This window comes from Podarcis pityusensis, assembly GCF_964106645.2.
Source record: "Podarcis pityusensis genome assembly, chromosome: 2".
Taxonomy (NCBI): domain Eukaryota; kingdom Metazoa; phylum Chordata; class Lepidosauria; order Squamata; family Lacertidae; genus Podarcis; species Podarcis pityusensis.
The window spans coordinates 37,855,346-37,872,410 of NC_138029.1; the positions used below are offsets into that span (position 1 = coordinate 37,855,346).

The following is a 17,065-nucleotide window of genomic DNA, read 5'->3' on the forward strand; positions in this document are numbered from 1 at the left end:
CCACCTCCTCCTGTTGTTACTGGCTCGGGCCGGAGGACAAAACTACATAGAAATATGGAGTAAGGTATGACTGTACTGTGCTGGCGATGCCCAGTTTGGTAGATTTATTTTTGGGCTGTGGCTGAAGGTGGTAGAGCCAACTGAACACAGGCTCTAAAATTATGAGAAAGGGAGAAAAACCTCTCTGTCCACTTATTCCATACCTTGTTTCATTTAATACACCTCTATCATGTCCCTCCTCTCACCATTTTTCTAACCTGAAAAGCCCCAACTGCTGAAACCTTTCCACATATGGAAGTTTCTTCAGCATCTTGATAATTTAGGTTGCCTTTTTCTGCAACTTTTCCAATTCTATGGTATCGTTTTTGAGGCAAGGTGACTAGAAATGCACACGGTATGCCAAGTTTGTCTTAATTTTAACACCCTACCTTGTTTTTTACAATGTTAATTATTTTATAATTCTCATTGTTTTTAATAATTTACATTCAATAGTATGCTTAACATATTTTATTGTGTTTTGTGTTTTCTTCTTGACCAATATATGTGCTAAGTTTGTAATTAATAAGTCATTACAATAATGGAGTTATATTTTTGATCCTTTTTGTAATAATCCTTAATATGGCATTTGTGTTTTTTTCACAGCTGCCATGCACTGGGTCAACCCTTTAATGGAACTATTCACCACCACTACCACCCCAAGATCCCTTTCCCAGGATCAGTTGGTAAGACCTCATCTGCATCTGTTGTAAACCACCTAAAGGTTTTGGGGTGTTGTTGTTTTACAATCAAGTGGTAGAGTGAGTGGTTACTTTTTAACTTGCATCACCACTATTTGCCTCAATTCCGTCAGATTCCATTCCTGAAAATATCAGTTCAGGAACGGCAATCTTCCGTACTGCTTCTGCACTGAAGATGGGGGCAGGGGGAGAGACACTCAAGCATCTCTGCAAAATAAGTTACTATCTTTCTCACCATCCCATTTTTGTTGCATCTTTTGGTCCATTTGCAAAAGAACCTTTAGAAGCTGGGAGAGCAGTTGGGCAAAAGCGTAGTTCCCAGCTAAAGCTTACACAAAATATACCTTTTGGCCCCGAAGACAACAATAATCCTTCTGACATTTTCCATTTGAAACATTTATTTTTGGGAAATACATATTAAACACTATTATTTATACAAAACAGAACTAAATTTGTCATAATGCATACAATCCTCAAAAAGGCCATTTTTTAATAGATTTGGATGATTTATTTTTTTGGTTTCATTCGGTAAAACCTCCCCCCGCCCCGAAGTACAATATAAAAGGAGAAAGCCATTTTTGTCTTGCTTTCGCTGGCTGAGATATTGGCAAACAAGATACAATGCATTTTTATTTTTATGTTGCTGAAGTGCATCTAAAAAAACCAAGAGACATTCTCTATTACCCTTTTCATAGTCTTAAACACTTGAAATATATATATTTTTAGTTAATACAAATTTTATTTTGCTAAAATATAGCAAGTCAGCAAGTAAAAAAAATAATTTTCCTCAGCTTAACACAGCTCAGTAAAGAGTCCTCCGTTTATTCATTTTTACGTTTGGGAGGCACAACACAAAAAGTTAACATGGCAGGCTTAGATTTAACTTGCAACACAAAAACAACAACAACGTATGAGTGCCTCTGAGCAAAGAATATGTGCAGATGCATCCATTGAGGGCCATGAGTGGCAAAACAAGTGAACTAAATGCCTGACACAGTTTTTGAGTCATAAAGGAAAGCACTTGTCAGGGAACACTGTGGAAGCAGCAAGTAAGCTCATGGGAAGTCTTGGTTAGAGTCAATTTGTAGGCTTGCATCCTAAGGTCATGCAAGACAAAGTGGGCACTGGCTGAGATCCCTGTGTGCTGTGTGTTAAAGTGTGAAGCATTCCCCTTAGGCATGCTGAGAGTGGGCTACATCAGTGCCAGTGAGAGCAAGATGAAAACTTATCATTTGCCTTTTCTGAAAGCCAGGAATCAGCATGCCCGTTCTGTTCTTTGCAGCTCCACAAGAGGGCAGCATGGCTCAGAACTTTCCACTTTGGAAAAGGAGCTGTGATGAGAGTCTTCTGCACATGGCACTAGAGGAGGTGATTCTATAGAGCTGGCTACTTAAGATTTGCTGTCTGAGGAAGAGAAAGCTGTGACTGCTGGTTCTCTTGGTTAGATTTCCATAACTGTGAACATGGCCTCTGCCCCTCCAAATCGGGTAAGTGTTTAGCAAGCAGTTCTTTCCCCCTTTCTCTGTAAAGAGATGTTTCCTCTGACAAACCCAGAAGTTGCACAAATGAACCAACTTCTGGGTTTGTCAGAGTTTAGTCGCCTGACCACTAGAGTTAAGACTGACTAAAGTATTCGAATGAAATCAATGTTAAAAAGAACCCTTTGAGCAACAGGCACAACTCTGATTCAATATTAAAATGTGGCATGGAAAGTAGGCATAGGACCTCAAGTATTCGGATCAGCTGATGGGGCAAATAGCTTCCACATGGTCCCTACCTCACAACCGCCCTCAAGCACAGAGATCATCTGGAAAATTGTATCGTGTAAATTGACAATCTTAGAGTAAGCTGTGTGCTTAACCAAGGGCCATGCATTACTGCAGAATGCATGCAAGATCCCGGGGCTCAGCATTTAATACAGAGCAGGGGGTGGAGAACCTGTGGCTCTGCAGATGTTGTTGCTTGGCCATTGTTCAGGGATGATGGGAGCTGGGGTTTGAGCAACAGCATCTTCAGGGTTACAGGTTCCCTATCCCTTTTTGCATGCATGGCACATCTATATGTGCAGACCTAAGGAATTTTAGCCACAGATAGTTAGAAAAGTTATACACACACAAAGCTGCACAATGAGAAACAGCCAGGAAGACACACACACCCCATAGCCTCTCTAACATTTTAAATAATGGTTAAAACAAGAGCTCGAAGGATTGAACTCTTTTCAGCTGAGATTAAAGGGACAGGGGGATTGGGGAGGAGAGGAATGTCCTAAGAATCAAGGTGACTTACATTTGATCCCATAGTAGACCACCTCCTTTTCTCCAGTGAGCAAGCTGGCTCCCTATTATTGCTGGCTTTTTTAAAAAGGAAAGGGAATATAGATCAGACATGCAGGGAGTAAGATGTGCATAGTGTGCCTTCTGCTAATACTCCATTCACTCTACCCTCACGTTAAAAAACTTTTATCTAGGTCATGAAAATCTTCACTTGAAATGGGTGGAGATAAGATACAAAAGAGAGAGGAACACAAACACATGTACACACACACTAAAAACAAACACACAATGCTTTTCCACTTCCCACTCTGGTTTACAGAACAGTAAACCTTTGGCACTAGGAAATCAAGTGGCTCAAGAGGAAGATTACCATAGACTTAAACCACTGAAACAAAGAAGGCAGACAGGAACACCTCTCCTTTCTCTCTCACTTTCATATGGGGGGGAGGGGGAGAGATGCTTTGGTGGCATGTCTGACCTAGCATCTATCAGTGCCTCACCAGGCCTGTATCAACCAAGTTGCTAATGAAAGCTTCCTCATCCAGATCAACCTCACCTGGTCAGGACTGCAACTTTTGTTGCTTTAACTGGAGGTGAAACTGCATGGATAGGATATGGAATGTGCGGCACCTCCTTCTCTCTTTCACGCAGCCCTGTGCCCCATAACTTAATAGCTTCAACTCATGGCACAACACAAGGTATCACATTCAACTTCAACACTAGGGCAGCTGTCTATGAAACTTACAGTTCACCTCCCAATTGACCAAAGGGGACAGGGGAGGGGGGGGTCAGTCTGTGCTTTCTAACAAGGTCCATCTCAGCCTTAGTAGGAGTTCCCCCAGAGTTTCAAGAAAGGGACACTCACCTATCACAGTAAAGGACCTATCTATGGCAAGGAGGCCACAACTAAAGTAAATCATCAAACCAATGCATATCCTGTTGAGTTTCCCTCTCAACCTCATCCCCTCCCTAGGGATCAGTAACTACAGCCTACACAGAAGAACAGAATAGATGTTTCACATCACAGACACTAGAAAAGAGAAAGACACTACATTTATTACAGAAAAGTACTGTTATTTGGTCAGTTAATGTCAGCAGCTTGGGTACTGTTGGAGAGGGGAAAACAACAGTGGCATAGAGTTTATATGGGGTTTTTCTTGGGTTTTGTTTTTTTTAACGAAAAGAAAAGTGTGGGGCGGGAGGGGGAGAGGAAGAGAGCAGGCTGGGTCCTTGCTTAGGCATGGAGTGTTACATTTCATTGGCCACCAACTCCTCTTTGTCAGCTACGCCATTGGAGAGCATATTCTGGCCTTCATTCAAGCGTTTGACTCTGTAGGCTTCAAAATGGATGCTGCTGGTAATGTCCTTGATGTTTTGCATGTGTGTCCTACGGGAAGGAGGAGAGAGGATTAAAAAGAGATCTTTCTGATGTTGGAAATAAAATCAACAACAGCTTGACACAGGAATGTAACGGAGAAGGGCTGTAAAAGCAGTGCCTTGCAGATGCAAAATCTGAGATGCTGTTCTTGACATCTTCAGTAACTTTGGCAGACCCCTGCCTGAAACTCTGCTGCTAGTTAGAATGGATAGCACTGGGGTAGATTGACCCAGACGGTCTCCCTTTGTCAGATTCCTATAACAGGACAGCTGAGTGCTGCCATGGGAAGTAAGTATAGTAGACCAGGATACCTTAATAACCGCCTGAGCCCTCATATCCCAACTGGTTCACTGAGATCATCACTGCTAGTTGCTTCCTAGGTTACAGAGGGACAACTGGCCTCAACCAGGAGTTGGGCACATGGTATTGCTGGAACACTTTTCCAACAGAGATTTGGCAGGCAGACTCGCTTTTTTCAGGCATCCATTGATGACCTTTTTATGCTGACAAGCTTTTACAGCTGTTTAGGTGGGGTTTTTTTTATTAGCCAGTCACTTTAATGCTTACCTATATTGTTTTTATTGGAGTTTTATGTTTAAACGTTGTATAAACTGCCCTGATATTTTATGATATGGTGGTGCAAAAATACTTTTATTTACAAATAAATAAATGAGTTACTAGCAGCAGTACCAGCTGTGGGGTGGTAGCATCCAGGATGCATTGGCTGTGATGCTACTTCAGATAAATAGATATTACACACATGTGCATGTGTGGAAATACTTGTGTGTATATATATATATATATATATATATACACACACACAAAACAAAGTTATAGATACTCTACTCTTAAATCACAGAAACAAAATTAAGGAATCTTGAATTAACACCCCCCCCACCTCTTTCTCCCTTGAAACTGTTACCAACCTGATCAAGAGATCCCGCAAGTATGCGAACTCACAATGCGTTGTATTCTCAACTGTAAAAGAAGGATACAATACTTGATATGAGCACAAAATCAGACTTCAGATTCACAAACCACATCAATACCCAAAGAACTTGCAAGTGTCTGGAGCATAGTTTAAATTCTCAATAGTGGCCCTTGAAGATCTATCATAGGTTAGAACAGGGCTAGCTGTGCCCTCTAGATGTTGTTGGGCTCCCAGCTCTCATTAGCCCCTGCCAGCATGGCCAAAGGTCAGGGGTTATGGGAGTTGGGTGTCTAACAACATCTGGAAGACAACTGGTTCATCACCCCCTGGGTTTGAGGAACAGGACAAGTTCTTCACAGTGTCTAAACAGCGTTGCCTTGGGACTCTCTCTTTACAGAGTGTGTGTAGAGTGTCCCCACTCTCAATCATTTATATATAGGCAACAAGGCAAGTGTCATGAGTTCAAGAAGACCCTGCTTTGTGATGGCCTCACTGATTCCATGAGTTACCAAGGATTGGCCACAGGGGGGAACCAGAAGGCTTAAAATGAAGGCCTTTCTTTTCAGAGAAATCCTGCTTTGAGAAAAATGTTTCTAACCAAGGAGCCAAAGAATCACAAATCAGAGACACCCACAGAAATAAAAAGGTGGCAACAAAACAAGTGTGGCTTGTGCGGCTAGATGTACAAAAGGAGTAACACAGGGGAGGGGAATCATTTGATGTTGCAGTTGACATGGTAGAGGCAATTTTGAGGGAACACACAAACATTTCCAGTAGGAAATCACACGTTTCTCAAACTGTGGTGATCTATGAGCGCCATTCAGACACCCCATGAAAAGCTTGTGGAGTAGTCAAGAGTAGCTGTAGTAATGAAGTATATGAGATACTCTTGCATATTCCAAAAGGTACCTGAGTATCTGTAACTGACTCTGCCCATATTTAATAATCTACAGGGTCTGGGGCAAAGCAGGCTCACAAGGCTCTGGACTTGTGGTTTTCATCATACTGTGCACTTGCGCAGTTTACTAATTCCCCACCCAAATCTAACAGTTAAAGGGGCTTTTCTCAGCAGCCTGGCCTAAGGTCCATGACTTTCATTTCATTTCAAATATTTAAGAGTAAAGCTCTCTCAAAGTGGCTTCCATAATAAACAAATATCTCCTGCCTGTCAAATATACTCTCCCAGATTTCAGTTGTATTAAGATCCTATATTTAGCATTAATTAAATCCTTAGTATTTATATGGCATCATCAGTACACAGGGTTTGTCCAAGAAGTTTACAGCCTAAAATTCAACGCAGGGGCACCACAAAGGAAAAAGAGAGAGAAGCAGAAGCAGGGATAAAATAGGGAGGCAATGTGTGCTTATTTAATTTGCATGCACTTAGTCTTAGTTACAGGGGAGGCCACAGTCGCGAGGCAGTAGAGCTGTGCACCAGATTTGGCCAACGCCCAAGCCACAGATTGCTGTGAGGCAGGTTTGATGGCCCTTGGCTGTCAGGGGTGGGGTATCAGGCAGGAAGAAAAGGCAGGTAGGGCAGGAAAACTGTAGGAAAAGGCTGAGACCTACCCTGCCAGCGGCTGCGTCTTTGCAGGCGCCGGATGACTTTGCAGGATCAATGCCTCTGCCCAGCTGAATAGAGGCATCAATCCTATGGGGGTGCAGCTGCTGCTTTGGAAGCAGCTTTTCTGCACCAACCCTGAGCGGTACCATTCGCTACTTCTTCATGAGCAGAGCAACTTCACTTGCATGAAGAGAAGCCATTTGCAAAGGGGCAACACTGCACAGGATCAAATAGTCCCACTTGCCAGCTTGCAAGTGGTGGGAGGAACCAGTGCTGCAGGGTGCTGGCTCTTGCTCCTCCACAAGCAGTTTGTTTCCCTCATGTGCAGGGAAGCTGCTCACAAAGGAGCAGCATTGTGCGGGATCAGATGTTCCAGCTTGCCAGCTGGCAAGCAAGAGCATCTGATCCTGTGCGGTCCTCATCTTGACCATACTTTTAAATCCTATTTTAACTTTTTTATTTTAAAAACAAACAAACCCTGAGTCCTGCTCCCTCAAATTTCTTAGGGAATGGATCCTGGGAAAGTTAGGTGTCCCCAGGGGCCTCCAAGGTGGATAGGACGGTCATAGATTGTCCCTGGGGCAGATCAGCGGGTCTCTGTACAGCCCTACTGATGGCCAGTGGGGGGAGTGCTGTTGCAGCCCAGGAGACTGGAGGGGCCTCTAAGGTGTTTCTTTGGCAGTCTTAACAGTTTAAAGATTACTAGGAAGCAAGAGACAGGAGAAAGAGCTCTTACCTTCAATTGTGCCCCACTTCGTTTTCCTTCCCAGAATTCGCCTTCCATTTATCTGGTATTCCTGGTCACTGCCCACCACAGCAAACGGAATCATTTCCTACAGTTAAATTGCAGAGTGTCAGAAATTGGGGCTCATGAAATCCAACCCTTCTTCATTAAGTCGGAAATGTGTTAATTCCTGTTACCCCACCACCACTATCACCACCACATACTCCTTTATTTCAGAGAGTTCCAACATCCACTTTAGCTCTTCTGAGCCAGTGAAACAGGTTAAGAGGGTCACCCAGCCAAACTAGGCAAGCCTCTCCTGGACACTGGCCCATGAGAGATGAGCGATTTTGAGAATTTCACAGGCAAAACTGACTTTTCACTTAAGTATTCTTGTCCTTGACAAATGACCATTGAGAAGGATGCTTTAGGCTCTGTTTGCCTTCGAGCAAATGCTAAACAAGTCAAGGAAGGACCCGCTCACTTACTCTAAATTTCTCATTTATTAGTCGGTCTTCAGAGTCCTCATCAAACTGTTTCTGTGGGTAGACATCAATGCCATTGGCAAGGAGATCTGCTGTGATCTGTGGGAAAAACAATGCAGGGAACAGAAGAAGCCTGTGGTTAGTCAGAAATGCTAATAAAATACCTTTATTGAAAAAGCTATCATAAGAATGTAAATACACCATTGCTGGATCAGGCCACTGGCCCACCTAGTCTAGCACCCCAATCTCACAGTGGATGCCCAGATGCCCATAGGAAGCCAGGAAGATGGACCTGAGCCCACTTTACAGCATCTGGTATTCAAAGGCACACTGCTCCAACAGTGGAGTCCTCAAACAGGAGCAGATGGGAATTGCAGTATGTGGCCATGTTCTTCATCAAGCCAACTGATGCCATGGTTTGAGGCCCATGATGTAGAAACCTTCCCAACGGTAAGGGTGCCTGAGTTCTGATCAGCATCTGGGAAAAGACTTGGGAAACTGATGGACAGCGCCTTGGGTTCCAAGGAAGGGTTCCTTCCTTATCGTAAATAAACAACAACAACAACTAGATAGTTGACTAGATAAATTGGCTTTTCCCAACCTGTGCCCTTCCAACTCCAAGCCCCACTGGCCATGCTGACATGGACTTGTGGGAGTTTGGAGTCCAGCAGGATCTGCAGAGCCTCAAGCTCTCCAGTTCCTGTTCTGTATGAAAAGCAGAGTCCAGGATCTTGCATATACCCTGCAGTGTACAGCTCTTGGTTAAATGACACCAGGTTGGAGAAGGTGGAGATACAATATTAAATACTAAGTGCAGTGCAGTTCTAAGGAGCATTAAAGTTTGAGGGTGACATTTTTGGTACATCTCCTTGATCCATGCTGCTTAATGCAGCTTCACAAACTCATGTTTTACTGCTGCACTTGCTCCAAGGGCAACAATGGTTGGAAACTGACCCATGCCCTCAATTTCCTACTACAGTCGTACCTTGGAAGTCGAACAGAATCCGTTCCAGAGGTCTGTTCGACTTCCAAAACATTCGGAAACCAAAGCATGGCTTCTGATTGGCTGCAGGAAGCTCCTGCAGCCAATCGGAAGCAGCGCCAAACGTTCAGCTTCCAAATATTGTTTGAAAACTGGAACACTCACTTCCGGATTTTGATCGTTTGGGAGCCGATTTGTTTGGGAGCCAAGGTGTTTGAGATCCAAGGTACGACTGTACAAGGAGAAATCCAGCAGTTAATTTCCAGTTACTGGGTCAAAAGGTAGCAGTGGAAGATAGAACGATAGGTAGCCAGAGCAGGGTGAGAGGAGCATATACACCTCTTAAGTTATTAGTCACATGGCTGGGCATATGTTGCAGAGTTAGGTGGAAAAAGCAGGGGGTTGATGGTACACTTCTGTAGCCATTTGGACAGCAGGCCTGGACTGTCTTTAAAATCCAGGAGAAAGATTTGCAGAAGGAAAAAGAATCAGAATGGGAAATTGAATTTATTCCTTCTCCACAGAGAGAGAGGCCAAGCCAAGAGAAATACGTGCAATGGCTTGGAGATCAATGAAGGCCTTTCCTCTCACCATGCAAGATTGCTCTGAGCTGCGGCCCGAGGAATGTGCTGGGCTCCTAGCCAGCGACTGGGATTCAGAGACCTGCACAGGGGAAGCTGCAGGAGAGGACAAGAGATCCTCAGAAAGGTCAGAGAAGAAGGCACCATCCCTCTTACCCTTTGCTTGAAGTAGTCCCTCTCCTCTAGCGTTAATGTGTCTGCTTTGGCGATGACAGGCACAATGTTGACCACTTTGCTCAGGCGTCTCATGAATTCAATGTCCAGCGGCCGGAGGCTAAAAGCAAGATGAAAGGACTTCTTAAAACAAAAAGGAGACCAAAGATGCTGAGACATATGACATTCCACTTCCCTTCCCAACTGACAGTAGGCCTTTCTAGAAGCACTGAAATGCCACAAGGAAGCAATTTGCTCTGTGTGATACTCAGGAGGCCAACAGCTGATCTAGGGTGTGAAGTGGAGGTGGGTGAAGGCTCTGGTCCTTCTGCCCCACCAGCCAGGTATCCTCTTGCCTCTAACATGACTACGTTCTCAATAGGACAACAGTAACCAAATGGGGGCTGGAACCACTATTTGGTTACTGTAAGTTGATCACTTAGGCTGCTGGTTATCAAGCAGGCCTTCATGACCAGGTGTGCCAGACAGTGCCTGTCTGTGAGGCGTACATCACAGGGTGGTTTTCCTGGAAGCATTTGTGGCAATTGCCACCAACAGATATATGACGATTGCAACAGATAAAGAGCAAGTGATAGCAAACTACACCTGAACACATTTAAACATTTTAGACATAGACATTGTTGCTAGATGGACTAGTTGTCCCAGACCAGGACTACATTGAGGACAAAGGGTTAAAGCCCCCCCCATCCCAATTGGACCCCTCACACCAGCTGTTTACTTTTTTAAAAAAGAAGTGTGTTTTCGCTAATTTGGCCCTAAGTCTCAAGACAGATTACATTTCTCTCCACCTTATATGCAGCTATAAATCCTGCTAGTGTATGCATGATGGATGCTTCTTGGCCTGTGGAGTCACAGGTTCAAGTCATTCTCTCAGCCCAGCCTACTCTGCAGGGTTACTAAGAGGAAAAAACAGGGTTAACTCCTTTGTATGCCACTGAGTGGCAAGAGGCAAGAATAAATGTGATGGACAAACAAACTGTGAGCATTATGGGTTAGGAATTTGCTACATGCCACATTCATTTGCAGAAAAATATGGAGGTGGATTATTGGATGGAGTAGCTTTAATCATTGCTACATGGGACAAATATGTTGTTTTCTTTGTCTTATGTGCACCCGCACCACAGGCACATCTGTCACTTATGATTGACCATACATTGCATAAGAGCTTTTGGGGGTGCGGGGTGATCTATGGGAGTGGTAATCCAAACAGGAAAAATCAACATGTGTGAAGCACCCTCACTGTGCAGGAATCAGCAGAAACAGAAGGCCCAAGAATTTCAGCTCCTAGAAGCCTTCCTAATTAGGGATTGTTTTTGCCAACGAACACGATGCCAAATGCTTAGCAGACCAAAAGTGCACGCACACACACACCACCAGCTTTCCAAAATATCTTGGCTGGGTCTGCCTATTTACAGGGAGTAGCCATTTCATACAATGACCCACAAAAAGAAAGTGTGCTTTGTTTTTTGCATTAATCCTGAAAGCAAGTTAAGCAGCTTCACGGCTCCACAGCACTATTACTCTGCTCTGCACTCAGCAAGGTAGTCAGGACCGAATTAAACCTGAGTTTGCATCAACACCAGTCTAGCTGGGCAAAGGGGCAAATCCTGGCTGCAGGGGCTAAGCTGCTTTCTCTACTAGTCCTACCAGTTTGCCTCCTGGCTTGGGGGGGGGGGTGCAGATATATTCCCCTGCCCTCCTCCAGAAAAAAAAGAGGAACGTGAGAATTTTGATAGGATTTTTATTTTTATCTTTTTGGCCTGCAAGGCTTCTGCACGTGGCCTGGCACACTTTGCCAAGGGAGGTAAAAGCCGCTAGCAGAAGAACAGAGCCTGTTAGAATGAAGAGCTCAAGGAGACGATGACAGTACTGAGCATCTTCTACATGTGTGCACACACACACACACACACACACACACACACACGGATGACAAGCAGAGAAGCCAGAGAATTGTGACAGCCTGGAAAGAGTAGAGTTGGGCAGGTCCCAGTGTCAGCCTGCCACATGAGGCAAGTGTGGGATACCAGAGAGGAGGCTGCTTGCTGAGGAGATGCACCCAATTTAGAAACCTTGGCCCGTTTAAAATGAGCCTTAGGTACCTGAAAGGATTCTGCTGGTTGTTTCATCACAGGATTTTGTATTTTATGCTAAATGTCACAGTGCACCCTGAGTATTCCAAGGGTGAAAGGAGGGTTATAAATCTTCTAAATAAGTACTGCTAGTATTTGTTTCTAACCTCATCACCATGATGAAAAAGACTCACAATGCACCCTTTTATTTATGCATGTTATGTAGCAGGAAAACTCAGGGGATGTGTGAGTGTGAACACAGAAGGTAGAACAGTAGAGTGTTCTGCAGGGTTGGGCAGGGTCTACCAAAGCTATTATCTTCCAAGCAGGTGGTACTGCCATCAGAAGAAAAGGTGAGAGATACCACTTGTACAGGCCACTCTCTCATAAAAATGGTGCAGAAGCAGCTAAGTTGTTAACTATGAGTGGGATTCACACAACAAACCCCATAAGCAGAAGCCCTGTGCAAGGGCTTTGACTTAACACACTGGGGGCTTTCCCCTCTCTTTTCTCTTTGCATGCCCCCCAATTGCCTTGGGAGGTCAGGAAAACCCACAGAATAGTGCACAGGGGATCACTTCATCAAGCAAGCTGACACACATGTGCAGAAGGAACAGTCCACACATCATGGCATTGAATTCTCCCTATTGTGACTGTATTCAGCATGACTTAGTCCTGTATTTAAAAGGTATGTGCAGGTGCACCACAGTGACACAGGATGTTCTGGTTAAGATGGTCACTTGCTCTTTTATGACCTACTAAAACCACTTAAATTTTGCACTTTTATTCAGCATCTTTTAGTCAAGATGCTGAATATAATGTTTTTTATATATTTATAATGCTATAATGCTTTTAATGGTTTTTAGTGATGATACAATTTGTGCAGATGGATTCACAGTCAGTGTCACACCAGACTAGATACTCAGCTCTGACTCACAGCTTTGGTTTTCATTTATCCCTTTGCTCTGAAGCAGGCAGTGTCTGAAAACATGTCGCACCATCCACCAAAAGGCACAACACAAGCTGTCCTCCAGACATAGAATCAAGCCCTTTACCACATAGTGAAGTTATGAGCACAGAGGATGACAAGAAGTTCCTGTATATCATGGTACTGTTTCTCAAATCAGCATCCACATCAGGAAATCACAGAGTCAACTCAGCCTCTACAGTCTGATGTGAAGCTTGTTACACAAACACACGGTGGCCTAGTTTAGATGACACACTTAAGTCAGCAGATGGTTAGGTTCTCTAACCATCAAGCAGTTTATAAATTTTGTTAAATAAATAAAAACCTGATCTGGCTTGTGGGCAAGTTTTCCATATTTCCCCTACCCAAGATTTGTTCTTTGTTGAAGCTCATAGTTAACAATGAGCCCCAGTACAAATGGCACACCAAGCCAAAGCATGGCTTAATTATGTGCCCGGAGAGGAGCAAAACAGCTGCAAACTCCCCTCTAGGAGCTTGTGCATTTGCATAGTCCCAGTAAACCAGAGTTTGGCTTTGTGAGCTGTGCAAAGCAAGAGAAGAGGGAGAGGGAGGGAGAGAGAGAGAGAGAGAGATAGAGAGAGAGAGAGAGAGAGAGAGAGAAAGTACTGGAGCAAGCATCAGTAGAGCTGCAGAGTTAAGAAGGTGTCCTGATTCACAACCGCTTGGATTTTCCAGATGTCAAAACAGAGCCTGATGGTGAATTTATAAGGTGGGGAGTGTTTGCAATGTTACTACCTTGGCCACTCCTTCCCTCCACTCCAGTATAAAATAACTCAGCCCTTTAAAAATGAGTTTTACTGTCCTGTTGGAAAAAAAGGCTAGGGAACATCAGACTGGTCTCAAGTCTTGCTCGTTCAGAATGGCTCGTCCTGATATGTATGAAACACAGATGCACAGCTCAGCTACAAGAGGACAGGGAAGTCATCAGATGATTTGCACAAAAGTTCTACTTTAGAACAAGCTAAAAATGAGAAGCTTTCACAAATGCTGGTAGACTGTTTTGAGATAGGGGCAGGCAATCCGTCAAACTAGGGCTGTAATGAGATGGGACAATAGCTCTGGCTTACAGACTGGAGCAAGGGATTCAAAAGGCTCATAAAAGCCACTCTGAGCTTTCCCAGTTCTCGCCTGTTTCAGTATATGATAAATATTTATGACTATTGCAAAAAAGAAAAGAAAAAAGAAAAATAGACTTCAGCTGAATTGAATTTAATCCAAATTCCATCATCCCAGAAAGCAGTGCTCAGTGCAAGCTGGCCTCATGTCTCAAAGGCACTGAAGTTTGATGTATAATATGCTAATACAGGCAGCGTGTGAAAAATGCATGCGTTGCAGAGAGATGGTGCCAAAACCCACGGGTGGCTTAATTAGAACAGGGAGAAACCAAAGACATATTTTCAGCTTATTGGCATGTTTGGGGGCTTTTGTGTATCTGGAAGCCTGCATGCCTTTGTGGCTATAACCTACCATCCACACCACCTCTCTCCCTGCAGTGGTTTCCTGACTGGGGAAGACCCATGAAAATCTCTCCTACTTCATGGACATCATCGTGAATCACATGATATTTCCATGATATTGCTCAGATATTTCCATGCTTCTCTCCACAACTCTGAGGCTATAAGCTTTTAGTTTTTGAAGTGTGAGATCCAGTGGAGTCTGCATATGGTGTTGGGTTCTGGATTATGCAGCATAACCACGCCCATGTGTCTCTTAATTAGAATAAATGCACTTCTCACACTCAAAACTAAAGGAATATGGCAAGCCGCCCAATCATTAGGTGTCTGCCCAAAAAAACTTCACAGATTAGTGAGCAACCCCTGTGCAGGAGCATCTATGACATTTACCAACCAAGAACAACCTGACAGCAAATAGAACTGTGGAGCAACTGGATCCTCTGTCATTAACAGGGTAAGTTAAGTATGCATTTCATAGACTCTCAGAGTTGGAAGGAACTGAGAGGGTCATCTAGTCCAACCCCCTGCAGTGTAGGAATCTTTTACCCCACATGGGGCTTGAACTCACAACCCTGAGATTAAGAGTCTCATGCTCTACTGACTGAGCTATTCCAGCTATAGATTTTGCATATGGTGTGCATCAATTGGAGACCCATACCTGGTACAGGTGGAGAGGAGCAAGCTTCTAATTCCCTCAATTATGAAAATATTTGTGGAGATTTCACAACATGGCAGACGTGGATAGGCTGGCAGCAAAATACACACATGCAAGCAACACACATCTCTGTATGACTAAAAAGTAACAGAAGCAGCCTTGGGTCTCTTGAGGAAGGAGGGGGGGGGAAGCAGGATTGTAAAGAATGAAGACATATCTACAGGCAAGCTGAGTCTTCCACCTACCAGCGCACACACACACACACACACACACACACACACACACACCCCTTATGAACCCACAGGAATATATAATTATATTGGGTATCAAGCAGACTGTGCCAAACTAGTATTCCATGATAATGAAGCAGGCAGGTTAGAGAGTTTGGATTTGATATCCCGCTTTATCACTACCCGAAGGAGTCTCAAAGTGGTTAACATTCTCCTTTCCCTTCCTCCCCCCACAACAAACACTCTGTGAGGTGAGTGGGGCTGAGAGGCTTCAAAGAAGTGTGACTGGCCCAAGGTCACCCAACAGCTGCATGTGGAGGAGTGGAGACGCGAACCCGGTTCCCCAGATTACGAATCTACCGCTCTTAACCACTACACCACACTGGTTAAGGGAAAGTGAGATGTACTATCATTCCCATTGGAAAGCCTTGTTACAACTAGTTTCAGTCAGCAAACTGCAGCCACTGAAGTGGGATGATACGCCATGCTAAAGAAGTTCTAGTGCACTGAGAACTATCAGGAGATCCAGAGTTCTCTATGTGCTTTTTTACTGTCCCTCACTAAGGTTTTTCTTCTGCTCCTCACCCCCATTCATAACCTGCCAGCTAGGCTGCAACTCAAGTTCATTCAGAAACACATTCTCACCCATCCCTAGGTCTGTGTCCTCAACTCAAAAGACAACGATAAAAAACCCCCACAATGATATAAAAAACCCAAGACATCCATTTTGACATTGGTGAAGAAAACCAACAGCCCAAGAACAAGCCGTTTGTGGCATCTGCCAAGGGAACACCTAGTTCTAACCTCCAGCAGGGGTATCACACTACTTGTAGCCAAAAGCAATTTCAGGGACATGAAAGCCAGTGATGGGGTGTCTCATAGCTTCAAAACAATTTCCTATATTGGAAACACATGTTCCTGGGAGAAGGGGAATACATGAGGCAGACTTCTAGGCACCGATTACCATGCAAGCAGCAGGGCGAGAGGAAAGCTGCGGGGCGCCATTAGACGGGCAGTCTAATGTTTCAGTGGCTACATACGTGGGAAAGAGAAATGTAGATTTACACACTGACTCCCAGTGAAGGTGTGTGAGTGTGTGGAGCAGGTCCTTTACATGCTGGGAATCAGCACCTATCGCAGAGCCCTAACAGAAAAGGGGTGTGAGCACAAGGGTGTCTCAAAATAGTGCTAACAGGGTTTTAAGGCCTGTTTGAAGCCAGGGACTGACTATTGCCAGCATTTGCCATGTTCCAAATAAGAATATTTATTCACATTAAGACTCAGGACCAACTGGTGGAATTTGGTCTTCATTCATGATCTCTTATTTATTTTTTATCCTGCCCTTCCTTCCTCTAAAGGTTAGTGTTTGCCAGGTTTTATGGCAGAGCTTTCCAAACTTTTCATGTTGGTGACACACTTTTTAGACATGCACCATTTCATGACACAGTAATTCAGTTTTACAAGCAAACTGGAGGTTAAACTAAATCCCTTCCAGCCCTGGGAGGAGCGCGGGGAGCATTCAGATGACACACCTACACACTAACATATCGTGACACAGAGTTTGGAAAGCTCTGGTTGATGGTGTACCCCCTCTTTTCCCCCTATGAGGTAGGTTACCTTGAGAAACAGGTGAGCGAGGATTTGAACCTGGCTCTCAAAACAGCCCAATATTCTAACCGTCACACCCTATGAATGTTCCGACTCATGAACTGCAAAAGGAACCCCTGTTTGAGAAAGTTCAGCATAAAGAAAAAGGTACTAAGAAACCAATGTCAAGGAGACCCCCCCCCCCCAAAAAAGGGACTTGTCAGTAGCAGACAAGTAAGTATCTAGAATCTGG

At 44.1% G+C, this 17,065-nt stretch overlaps 1 protein-coding gene and 2 long non-coding RNA genes across 7 annotated transcripts in view; 2 read left to right on the forward strand and 1 right to left on the reverse strand.

The window, feature by feature from the left end:
* LOC308470704 overlaps nucleotides 1–3,280 on the forward strand; it is a 32,528-nt gene extending 29,248 nt beyond the window's left edge. For both annotated transcript variants that reach the window (XR_013982576.1, XR_013982577.1), the window contains one exon: nucleotides 643–3,280. This is a non-coding gene — a long non-coding RNA (uncharacterized lncRNA). The remainder of the gene's footprint in view (nucleotides 1–642) is intronic.
* The window catches only part of SEPTIN9 (septin 9), a 211,633-nt gene continuing 195,685 nt past the window's right edge, over nucleotides 1,118–17,065 (reverse strand). For all 4 annotated transcript variants that reach the window (XM_080993826.1, XM_080993828.1, XM_080993827.1 and 1 more), the window contains 5 exons: nucleotides 9,812–9,929; nucleotides 8,096–8,191; nucleotides 7,620–7,716; nucleotides 5,315–5,366; nucleotides 1,118–4,397 (listed from right to left, as the gene is read on the reverse strand). In XM_080993826.1, coding sequence (XP_080849952.1) covers nucleotides 4,259–4,397; nucleotides 5,315–5,366; nucleotides 7,620–7,716; nucleotides 8,096–8,191; nucleotides 9,812–9,929 — 502 coding nt within the window. In that variant the 3' untranslated portion in view covers nucleotides 1,118–4,258. The remainder of the gene's footprint in view (nucleotides 4,398–5,314; nucleotides 5,367–7,619; nucleotides 7,717–8,095; nucleotides 8,192–9,811; nucleotides 9,930–17,065) is intronic.
* Nucleotides 11,742–17,007, forward strand: LOC308470708. The gene is made up of 2 exons (XR_013982581.1): nucleotides 11,742–12,586; nucleotides 12,870–17,007. It is a non-coding gene; the product is annotated as an uncharacterized lncRNA (long non-coding RNA).